Source organism: Nothoprocta perdicaria, unplaced genomic scaffold, assembly GCF_003342845.1.
Source record: "Nothoprocta perdicaria isolate Ctin4 unplaced genomic scaffold, notPer1 scaffold_41, whole genome shotgun sequence".
Lineage (NCBI taxonomy): Eukaryota > Metazoa > Chordata > Aves > Tinamiformes > Tinamidae > Nothoprocta > Nothoprocta perdicaria.
In genome coordinates this window covers 1,464,070-1,476,700 of record NW_020455655.1, presented here as the reverse complement: position 1 = coordinate 1,476,700, position 12,631 = coordinate 1,464,070, and the positions used below count along the sequence as shown (strand labels likewise).

Sequence of the window (12,631 nt, the reverse complement as noted above, 5' to 3'; positions counted from 1 at the left end):
TTGCCTTACTGTGGGTTTCATGCATACTTGTAGGGTTCAGTCATTGCCCATTCAGAAGCTTCCTGCCACATAGTGGAAGTATTCTTTAAGATCGTCTCAAATCTTGTGTTTTAACATTTTTTATGGACTATTTTCATTTTGTCTACTCTGTGTACTGTGTACATAACCTAAGGAAGTGCTTGTTGTAAATTAATTTATTCTTTCAGTGATAAATTCATCATACTCCTAAATACTATCCATATGTGCATATATAATTCAAATCCTGTTAATTTCTGTACTTTCTTCTGTTCTATGTATAGTCACTCTTGTCTTATTCCTGTTGACATGGTATCGCCTTGTATTCCACTGAGTGTTACAAGTATTGGTATTCTGACACYTGAAGCTGTTAAGCAGGGGGACTGTAATCGTAGAGAATGAATTAAACAGCATTACAATTGCGCCTAGCTTATGCATGACTGATAGTTTGGTTTTTGTTATTATTATTATTACAGTGAATGCCATAACTCTACAGATAGAATAAAAGTGAGAGTCTGGGATGAAGATGATGATATTAAATCCAGAGTAAAACAACATTTCAAAAAGGAATCAGATGATTTTCTTGGGCAAACAATCATTGAAGTAAGAACACTAAGTGGAGAAATGGACGTATGGTATAATTTAGGTATGATTCATGGTGATATTTTTTATTTAAACAAATTCAGAACCTCAACGTCTTTAGAGTGGAGATTTCAAAATAGGTAGCTCTTATGCCAATATAATAAACTCTTATGGCAAACCTGTTCCAATTTTGAATGTTATATATCACAAGTTGGATAGAAAATTGTTTTTGATGAAGATATATTACAATTACAAAGCAGACTACTTAAAATAGTGTCAGACAAGTGTTTGATTTTAATTTAAGTTATATAAGAAACCCCTATGCTTCAGACAAGTTGATTTGCACTAGCATTATATGGGAAATAGACCTTCAAGGCGGTATAGAAAAATCTAGCAAATATAGCTAGCTTTATTGTGCACATTCATTTATCACCATTTTTTAAAATTATTTAGACATAATTCTGGGCCTCCTTCTCTTCTGTTCTCCACTGCTTTTACATTTGATCTTCATTAAATTTGTTAGACTGTGTTTTCTGTTCTCTACACAGGTTAAATTCATTTAGGTGTGTAGTATAAATTGAATGCAGTTGGCTGAAGCTCAAAATACTRTTGTCCTTAATGACTGGACTTTTCTGTCTGGTCAAATCTTGAAGAGCATTGTTTTTTGAACCATAATTAACTTAAGAGTATGTTGGAGAATATTGTTTTTATCTTAATCTAAGCTTACCACTTTTCTCTTAYTCTGAAAATGTGTTCACGTGCACTGAATGTCCTGGACTAGTCCTTTGAATAGGACTTGGCCTATATTTAGTAATAAAAATTTGTTATTAGTGTTTTTATTTAGGTTGTGTGCTCTATAAAGCATTTTGGGTATGTTATGTAATACAATTCTCTGAAATTGGAAAGCATTTGTTTCCTGAGCAACAAGTCTTAGGTTCCCTGTCTAGGACYTCACTGACCATTCTACTACATAGATGTGTTAGGCAAGTATTGATTTCCCATTAAAATGGAGAAGAAATATTTATGTCCTTGTTATAACAAGGTTTTTTTAGAAGTGAAATTCACAATGATAATAACCAAGTTATCTTAGTTTTCAAAATATTTCAAAGTGATATAAATACTGACGAATTATTATGAAATGGATTTGTTTTTAAATGATAGTGAGCTCATTTGGTTGGAAGAAGTATATTCCTAATTTTTTACTAATAAATGAGATTTGTAAGAGCAAGTTTGTATGCTCTTCAAATGAAAAAAAGATTTAGAATGAAAACCTCTGAAGCTGTTTCTATAAAAGAAACTTCAGTAGATAGCTCATGTTAATTTTATGCTTTAAAAATAATGATGTGTTTTATTCTGATGTATACACATGTTTACCCAAATACAGGATGTTAAATCACATGGAGGAAAGAGGAGTAAAATACTCAGAAATAAATTAGATCTGTAAAATAATAATTTTGATAAATTACACTAATTCACTTGTTCATTCATCTTTCACATCACAATGCTTTACAAAGGAATTACAATAATTATATGTGTTCTTTCAGATTATCCTGCTTGAGTAGAAAGAAACAAAAGAGGTGGAATTGAAGAGTATCACTAACCTCCACAAGGAATTATAGCAACTAAAGGGGCTAATATGGAGAGCTTAGGACAAAGTTCTCCAGATTAGTTCTTCTGTAAAATTCAGCTCAGCTCTAGAATCCAGTTCTGCTAAAAACATTCTGAGTTTCTCTCCAACATTGTGTTTGAAACTGTTGCTAATGTCTTGATAACTGAAGGAAATGAAAATAATGATTAGTATAGATACCAAATTTAAAAAATGAAATATGTTTTATTATAAAAGCTGCACGCAACCTGTTTTGAATTTGGGGTATATAGGTAAGAAGCGTTATTTACTTCATAGCTATATATTCTGCTTCATGACCATGTGACTTACTAAAAAAAAATCTCTTATACTCAGCCCCTGGACTTTGGCTTTAAAAACAGTGTTATTGATCCAAAATGATTATGGAAGCTTTTCACATGACTTCAATGAAATCTTGGTTGTTACTAATATGTTATTTTTCTGCTCTTCAGAAAAGCGGACAGATAAATCAGCTGTCTCTGGTGCCATTAGATTGAAAATCAATGTTGAAATAAAAGGAGAGGAGAAAGTTGCTCCCTACCATGTGCAGTACACGTGTTTACACGAGGTATGTTGGAGAAGTGAAGATGTGCTATATGCAAATTACTATTCAGTAGTTATATAGATGAGCACAAAAGACTAGGAAAAAAATAAAATAGGAATGCAATTATCTCTACTATGGCATATTTTTTCAAGCCAAATTTTTTTTAGATTTCCCACTTTTTATATCTGATACCATGCCAGTGTTCAGGGTCAAAGAGGGAATGGTTTAATACCAATTTTTAATTGTTCTTGTAAAAAAAAAGTCAGAATCAGAAGCACGGACATATAAAAATTACATCATCTGGTTTGCTTTTGTCTACAATTAAAAAATCCTGATCTGTAAAACTGAATGTATCTTTCAAAAGATTTTCTTGGTATTTAATTCCTCTTCCCTCAGGCAGTGGTACATATTGAAGTTTTATCCCAAATATGCAAGTACTTTTGGAAAACTGGTAGATATTACCTATGTTGCTGAAAGTTCAGTACTAATATATAGTCACAAAATTAGACTCCTTGTTCAAATTTTGTTAGCTTGAATGTTAAGGCATTTGAGTTCAAATACGGTATTTSACCTAATTATTATAATGGTTGTGATCAGGACACTGAAAGTAAATAGTAGATCCTATTGCTTCAGGGACATCCCGTCCATATTTGCAAGACTAATTGCCCCATTTAAGTTATTTGCTAGTTTGCTTTTGCCACTGAAAAAGGTAGAAATTAAATTCTTTGTCCAGTTTTTAAATATATTTGGAGATAGTTAAGCCTCCAGGAAGCTTTCTGTGCCATTACTTTCAAATTAAACGCTAGAGCTGGTTTAAAGGTTGCTAAACCTAAATTTATAGTATAATTTTCATTATTTGAGACACTACTGCAATATTTCTAATAGATTTCCTGTAACTTACAGTTTTTAAAATCATGAATCTGAAATTTATTAGTCAGAGATTTAATTCAAGTTGAAGGGCCATTCAGTGAACATTATAATATGAATTTATTTATTAGCAAGGGCATTATAAGACAGAAGAGAAAGTTTGTGTTACTTTATTTTGCAGTTTCCACGTGCTGTTTATCTGAGATAACCTTATGATAACGAGATAAAGTGCCAAATCACAAAACTCACGAGCAGGGTTCTRTTACAAAAACATATCTTTAAAAGACTTGGGTTTCAGTTCTAATCTACAGAAAAATAAAATTTTAAATTAATGAACACATAGAGCACAATATATAGAATATGCTTTCAGACTATATATAAATGCCACTTAGAAGTTGAAATTTCCTGTTTGAAAAATTTCTTACATCTAGAATCTATTCCATTACTTGACGGAAGTTAAATCCAATGGTGTTGTAAAAATCCCTGAAGTGAGAGGTGACGAAGCCTGGAAGGTCTACTTTGATGATGCTGCACAAGAAATTGTAGATGAATTTGCAATGCGCTATGGAATTGAATATATTTATCAAGCTATGACGTAAGTATTATCATGGTTGTTTTTATATTCTACTGTCGAGTATGGCTGAGAGAAGTGAAGAGTTCCAAGCTTGCATGCTTTTATTCTCCATTTCTCTCCCATTTCTGTTCTAAAAATGATTTTCTTTTTTTTATGTCTCTGATATTCTTAGCTGTGATGATATTAAGTGTCTTATAGGTATTTTGTAAGCTGTTATTGGTATTAACACAAATGCATTTCTTAATCCTGACGACAGTGATAATGTGCAAAGATTGGAAAGACTTCCRGTGTGAGGTTGAGATTATACACTAGTCCACTGATTCACAAGCAGAAATAATTATAGAATAATTATAGGACACTAACAAAGGCTGTAGTAACCTTCTATAATATATGTTTAAAAAAAAAATTATACTGTAGCCTGTTACTACATTGTCAGTATTGAAGTATCTGTCTGATCACTTGAGAACATAGTACCACAACCTTAAGAGGCCTGGGGATAAGAGAGGAGGTTAAGTTCTCTTAATCTCACCAGTGAAGCTTTGCCCATGAGAACTATATTCTGCTCCTRTTGCACCCTTAGCAAAACAAAGGAATCCATCTATGAGTTTGTTGCCACTATACAAAACTGATATTACAGAATTTTTAATTATAACACACATTTCTCTGTTTTTTCCTTTTTCCAAGATAGCCTAAAAGGCAAATTGTTTTCTCATATAGCATGAAGACACAAAAACACCAGAGTTTTTTTTATTTCAGGTTATAATTACACCATCTGTTATTACAGTGAGCGTATCTTTCTCTTTATGCAGCCTGTTGTGAATTACTGTGTTGTATATCTTCTAGAAAGGTAGAAGAGTATATTTGTGTTCTGTTATGTTTGGCGTTCTCTCTCCAAGGACCTTAAGTAACACTGCAGAGAATTAATTAAGTTTGGCGGTTCCCTTATGTTACTGTATAAACATACTACATCTGGAGAAACTTCACATGGATCTCAACTGGAAAATGCATGAATTGTTTTGATTTTCATTTTTTGGTGTGAAAAAGAATTTTGTAAAATTTCAGAGTATTGGATGTTTAGAGAATTTTTAGAGCTGGTTTCTTTTTAATTCGAGTGTAGCAAAGGTCAACATTGTGAAAACAGAAATACAATTGAGAAATATTCAAAAGCTTTTTCATTCAGTATAGTTATAAATGGCAAAGTTACTTTTTCCTGTGAAGGTGACACTAATTTTGTTTTGGTAAATAGCATGCATATTTTCACAAAACAAATCTAGTCTGAAAATCTCACATATTACTTGCTAAATATATCAAAACATTTTTCATGAAACTATACTCAAAAAATCTTTTTTTATTATTTTTTTTCTAATTTAATTTTAAACAAAATGGTTTGTCTTGTTCTTGGTTTTCTTCTATAGCTTTTACTCGAAATTCCCATATTGTTGGTGACTACAAATTGAAGTCAAGTGTAGTAGGAAAGTGAATTTGATATTGGTGGTCACAAGTAATTCACACAGGAAACCAAGGCTAAGATTTCATTGTCCCCATACTCATATCCATTTGTATTTTAAAGTGTTGGTAATGAGCAATCCTGATTTAAAGGATAAGCCACTTTTATTTATGTTATCTGAAAATAAAAATCCAGAGCAAATATGATCTTAAATTTGTAGAAGAAAGGAATTTGGTATATCTTGTTTTGCTAATTCAACTGCAGACCTGTCTCTTAAGTGCACTCAGACTATAGAAAGAGGAGTAGTGAACACACTACAGATCTGTCACGAGGAGTTTTCTCTTTGACTCTTATCAGTTGGTTCTATTATTGTTTATGAAATCAAGTCATTTTCCTGGAACACCTTTTTAAGAGTTAGGAGAAAATTTACAGCTTTTTGATCTGGAAAATTGAATGATTAGATCCCTTGCAGTAAAGACGTCTTCCTGTGAAAATTACTTTTCTAACAGAACAGAGAGAATTTGAAYGTAGTCATTTGGCCCAGAGGAACACTGTGTAAGCAAATAGATAGATTCAGAACATTTCTATTCCATATCTCATGTTAAAATTGTAAATTAAAATGTCCCTTCATAGACAGTTGCCCAGGGAGCTTCCACATGCTGCTTGTACACTGTCTTAAGGTTGTGTGAGTTTTTGAGTTTCATTAATGAGCTGTTCTTTGTTCTGATTGCAGAACTCATATCTCTTGGCAGTTTTAAAACACCTGATTTATAATAATTTGTATATACAGTATAATATTGCATAATATTGTCTACTAATCTAATAATATTCATATAATTTTATTATTTGTATAATAATTTACTGGTAAATAGGCTTACCCTGTCTTGGTATGGGTAGGTAGCATGTACCAGAGTTAGGGGTATATGTCGTTCTGCATTTCTGAATGCAACCTAAAATTAAACAAGTTCAAGGCAGCAGCATTGCCTAGAACAATTTGGTGCTCTGCTCTGCTGTGATAATKAATAATCTTACTCATCTATCATTTCAAGTTTGTACTGGTGGCTTTGTTATTTATGATCTTTTTGTTAAACTCTTGATGATCAGGACTCTCAAATTAATATTTACTATATCTATTCCTTCAGTGCATAGAAATTATATTTTCAGAAGTATAATCCTGTTTTTCCCAAGATAAAAATGAGACGTAGTTCTAGTGTCTATATCCTGACCCAGATGGAAAGCTTCAGCCATTTACAGGGCTCTGATTAACATTAGAATGCACTTCACAAAATGTACTGTCATAATTTTAAACTGGCTTATGATTCAGAATGACAGAAAACTAAAGGAAAGAGGAAATTTTGTCATTCACATTGTGCTTAATTAGTAATCGCTATCTCAAGTGTAAGTCATAATAGATTTTTGTTGGTGATTATTTTGGTTGGTTGGGGTTTTTTTTACAATGCAGGATCTTAATATCTGTTTGCTCTGATTTCTTAGGAAACTCAACTGTCATGAGCAATGACAGAACAGATATTCTAAAATACAGCTCAATAGGATAAACTTGAGTGTCTGGATTTGAAAGCGAGTCTTTGAAAATTTGCTCAGCAGCTGCAGAATTGTTTTATAATAATCTTGCAGCTCGGGGACAGCCTGCACAAAATAAGAAATAGAGGTGAAGCGTGCTAGAAAGAATGTAGGCATTCTTGTCAGTCTTGTTAAAATCAAGAGTGTCCCACGATCTCGATAAAAGTCACCCCATGATTGATCACAGCGCATGAAAATGGGCACCATTTGGCAGGATTAGTCCTTTCCACATAACCTTCCCCAATTTGGTTTGTGATCGACTCAGGAGTGTCGTCCAGTCCTTGGGTAGCTCTCTGTGACTAAGAAGAATGAGCAGAAGACATCTCACTGAACTTAAAATGTAGATCCGAACTATTTTTTCCAGCGTCTGACAGTTTTTGTTGTGGATGACTAATACTACCTCAGTGGCTTCTCTCATAGCAACTGCAGCTAAAGCCCCTTTYGTCTGACTCTTCTTCCCTCAACAGAGCAGAGCATATGTTGAAAATAGAACTCTAATGGTCACTGGTTACTTGTTTCTTCTTACCTCGAGCTGAACATTCCCTCTGCAGTAAAGATCCGCAGACCCACTTGAGTATTTTGGGCAATAATTCTAGGTCAACCATAAAATGATATTTTAAATACCTTGGATGTTAATATTTTTCAGAATAATTGTCATCTTCGTGTACATTTCTCAACATGCATGTGAAGAACCAGCTGAGATTTCTGTTAACTTTGAAGATTAACTGAAACTGGTGAAAATCAACTGATTTTATTTTATAGACAGGAGCTATTTAGTTTTTCCAGGTCATAGGAAACATATGCGACATATGCTGAAGCATCTTCCTAACAAGTTTACAAAGCACTTTGAGCCCAAGTGACATGATTCAAGCTTTAAGCATCAATGCATATCCTCGCCACACCAGAACAAGCCTTTGTGGTGTATAAGCCCAGCATGAAAATACTTGAAAGAGAATATAATGTTAGAGAAGGCCTAGGAACTGGGAGTTGAAGGCTTATCTGATCTTTTATCCTTCTCCTACTGCTGCTGACAGCCTCAGTCCTCAGAAGCTGTTCAGTAGTCTACCCCACTGCATAAATACATTCCTGCCCCTGTTTCAATGCTGTGTGCACACAGCAGTCTATAGGTAAAGTGTGGCTTTAACTCCCCGTTCACTTCAGRCCCATGCCACAGGAATGTCAGTGCTGTAACTTTTCTCCAGGACCCAGATGTTCCAGGTACAGAGACCTGGACAGAGACTTGAGGCTCGTGGGGGAACGTAAATCTGTTTGTACTGAATAGGAGATGAAGGTAAAATCAGTCTTCTCTTAAAGCCACAAACCTGTCCAGTAATAGATGCCCTTTTCTTTAAAAGTAACATTTTCAATGTTATTTTGGAGTTCAGAGTTTAGTTTGGAGTTTAACAGACTTCTTAACTAACCTTTACTTAACCACAGTGGAATACCTTTAGCCATGGTCAAAGTCTGACCCAGGTAAAATCAAAGGTGACTTGATCTTCCAGTTATAAAGTAACCTAAAATACAAACTACAGCAGATTCTGATTTGAGCCCTTTTAACATTATAGATTAAATACTTTTCTACCAGAGTATGGCTCTCTTGTGGCCTGTTATGGTGACATGCTCGTGTTTTAATCTAAGTTTATGTTTAATAATTAATATATTGTTTAATAACAAGATATTCAAATCATATTTTTATTTTCAGAATTAGTTGAATAAGAAGGAAATGTCAGTCTAGTRTGTTCAAATGAAAAACACCTCTGGCAATTTTGTCAAATATGTCTGGACTCTTGTCATGTATGTCTGAACAATTGTCTTTGAGGGTGCTTGACGTCTGCACCACTGGAGCTGAAAAGAAACTGTCATGAGAGAATGTGCAGAATCTCTCTTACCTTTAATAACTGTTAATTTGCTTGAATTGTAGGCACTTTTCTTGTCTGTCTTCTAAATATATGTGCCCTGGTGTGCCAGCAGTTATGAGTACATTGTTGGCCAACATAAATGCTTTCTATGCACATACTACAGCTACAACCAATGTATCTGCCTCAGATCGGTTTGCTGCTACTAATTTTGGGGTAAGTAGACTTGCTTTTCAATAGAATACTAGTCTTGCTCTTCATTTTCTAATATATGATGCAATAWTAAATTCAAAGTTCAATTTTAAAATAGGTAATTTTAAAGAATGAGTTATTGTTGAATGTTTTTAGCTTTTGAAAATTTATTCCGAGTCTTTTCAATCAATCAGTGTAAAGACTGAAGATGTTAATATTCCCTTCAGCTCCTTTTTTTAGTGGTATGTAGGATGTATGTGGTGGAATACACTAGCCTGCATAATATACCAACTTTTGATTTTTGTTGTCACGGGGCTTACAGACTAACTACACTGTACTGTCTAAAGRTTGCATTTGTTTTCTTAGGTTGTGTGGGCTTGCAAAGGTGTCATCAGTAAACTCGCACTAATTTAATAGATCTCTCTGTAAATATTTGCAGACAATAACTTGTATATAACAATGGTCCTTTTTTTTTTTTTTATGAAATAGCAGATACTTTGTCCAAGTCCTGGATTTATATCTCAGAAATGTTGAACAAAAGGCCAGCATGTTATAGACCCTATTTTTTGTCTGTTTTCCATCTGTGTGGACATGTAATACCTTCCACTATTCAGTGACAAGTGTATTGACAAGCTTGCCTCAGAAAGAGGTGGTCTTTCCCTGTGTACTCCCAACTGCCTTTGACTGATAAAAGCCTCTAGAAAACCTACAGAAAAATGGAGGTGATGCTTTTGTAACAACCTCTGAATTGCCCGCTTGTCCCACATTACTTCTGCTTGTAGGGCTTACCATTATCCTTGCTCAGATTATGAGCTGTGAGATCTTCGTTTCTTCTCCCAGACTGGCCTTGAGTGATCTCTGGTTGTGACCGCGTTCACTCTCTAGTTCCAATGACCATGGAAGTGATCATATTACTGGGAGAATGGCAGAGGGCCCTCAGCCACCTTGCATGATCTCTGTGTAGCAAAGAGTAGCCCAGGTGGCAACGTAGCTTGCACCAGTGGAGGGAAGAGTCCCTGATATAACTGAGTGTCTCTCATTGTCATCCCTTCCTCTCTGCTTTTTTAGCTTTTTCCATCCTTACCCTCATTGATAGCTTTTTTTTTGCAACAGGATCCACAGGAACTATTAATTTGTATTTCATCCAGAACCATCTGTGAGATAAATCTTGTTTTCTATAACACTCATCTTGTGTAGTAATAATACTATAATACCAAAGGTTTTGTTTTCATTATTGCCGAATCCTGAGTGTTCTTACTGTTTGATGCAACGCTTACTGTTATGAAGAATTCTAAATGCTCTCAATGTGGTGCTAACAGAAATATATTTTTGGATTTTGGAGACGTCATAACTTTGCAAAATGTCTTCCATTATTTAAGTCATGAATTCTAGGTTCCTTCAGTATTTTTTTTTCTAGAAAAATATTATTTTAGATGTCTATGTATTCTTTAATTCTGCTAGAAGCACTTACATGTAAAAGAGACCAGACCTTGGTTTTAATTTGGAGACAACAGGTTTTTGAACTGGGACCCYTGGTGCTAGAGTTTTCCCTTGAAAGAGAAATAGTAATGCTACCCCCTTACTATAAAGTGAAAAGGTTTTATAAATGAAAAGCCCAATTAGACTAGTTATGATTTAATTACAATATTACAGTGATAATGGAATACTGCTCTGAACTTACTGAGGTTCAATTTCGCAAGCTAATTCATGATTTATTATGAAATGGTTCTGTATCTTTGTTAAAGTGAGACTGCTCATAACATTCATGACTTAGTGGATTTGATCCAGCTTTTGAAATTCAGAATGTTTTTACTGGATTTTCTGTTCTTTGTTTCCATTTTGATAATGATCAGAATTATTTTCCTTTATCCTCAGATTGGAGGGAGATTATGTCCTCTCTCTGATGTTAATGCCAGTTTTCTTTTGACGCAAATTCCAATCCAATTCATAGTTCAACAGATGGATAAAAAGACAGTAGTAAGCATCACTAGTAGAGATTTGAGGCTCTTCCTTCTCGCTCCCTGCCCCCAAACAATTGACTTACAAGCAAAATATTAGATTATTTTTCTCTTTTGGGTCAAATGACATTTATTGGTGGATAGCCACCACCATTCATCAAAAAGAATGTTTGAATTTCATGTGTTTCCATTGCAGCTGTATTTGTCTGACTGAGTATTTCAGTACAGATTGATAATATGACAAGCAAATTCTGTTTTTATTCTTCCCTTAAGGAAACTGTGCCAAAGTTAAGGTGTAAGTTAGTGTTCCACAGTGGATAACAGCCAGTGCAGAAAGTACTCCTATTTTAGTTCATATCTTATTTCAGGAATGATGTGGATAAAATCACACGTTTTGAGAGACTCAGATCTTGCTACTTCTGACAGTCTTCTCCTTTCACGTAGGCTGGCAACGATTTCTGCACGTTTTGTGCAGTGAGCTGTAGAGTATGTTTGAAGATGAAGATTGGTATTTAGAAACTCTAATTAGTGTTGGGAATGGCSTAGCTCACCTGGGTATCTCACAGCAAAATATTTTCATCAAGATAACAAGTTCATCTCTACATTTCAAAGGGAAAACTATAATTATGTAGTATAATGTATGTATAATTTTTTGCCTTATTTTCACAGAGCCATTTTTTATAATTTTGTTTTCAATCACATACTTTTATATCAAATTGTRTTCCAAGAGAACAATGATTCTTAAATTTTAAAGACAAGAGAAAGTGGGTTTTTTTCTGAGTGTAGACAATAGAAGCCAAATATATAAATGTAATAACTTTTTATATATATTTTTATATATAAAAGTAAAAACTTTTTAATAAGTTATGGTAACATATTTTAACATGCTGTATATGTGAGCTATGGTTATGCTCTCAGTTACAGGAACTTGGCAGTTCTTACGCAACTTTCTTGTTTACTCTTTACAGAGGGAAAAATTTATAAAACTGCTGGATCAATTGCACAATTCTTTGAGGATTGACTTATCTAAATACAGGGTATGTCCAAAATATTCTACCTAGATCTCCTGATCTTTTTGTGTTTGTGTGGGTAAACATGCGTGTGTGCTCTGTCTGCTTAACRTAGTTTGAAAGATTAATCCCTCTTATGGTATAGAAGATGAAAGTACTGGGTGCTAACAGGAGATCTCAAATCCTTGGGAACAAAAGCTTTAGGATTTAAGCATTTTAAAAACAATGATTTTCCATTTTGAACAAATAATCCCTTTCTTTTCAAAAGCTAACAGCTAAAAACACACAAAAGGATGGCCAAATATTGAAGAAAAGWCATAGAATTGAAGGCTGTTGATTTTATTAATCCACAATTTGATTAAGTTAATCCACGTGGGAATT

The 12,631-nt window shown here is 33.9% G+C and overlaps 1 protein-coding gene across 1 annotated transcript in view; it reads left to right on the top strand.

The window, feature by feature from the left end:
• The window catches only part of UNC13C (unc-13 homolog C), a 113,353-nt gene that overhangs the window by 38,607 nt on the left and 62,115 nt on the right, over positions 1–12,631 (top strand). The window contains exons 10-14 of the mRNA XM_026045785.1: positions 492–661; positions 2,674–2,789; positions 4,064–4,227; positions 9,156–9,306; positions 12,209–12,277. Of these exons, the coding sequence (XP_025901570.1) occupies positions 492–661; positions 2,674–2,789; positions 4,064–4,227; positions 9,156–9,306; positions 12,209–12,277 (670 nt within the window). The remainder of the gene's footprint in view (positions 1–491; positions 662–2,673; positions 2,790–4,063; positions 4,228–9,155; positions 9,307–12,208; positions 12,278–12,631) is intronic.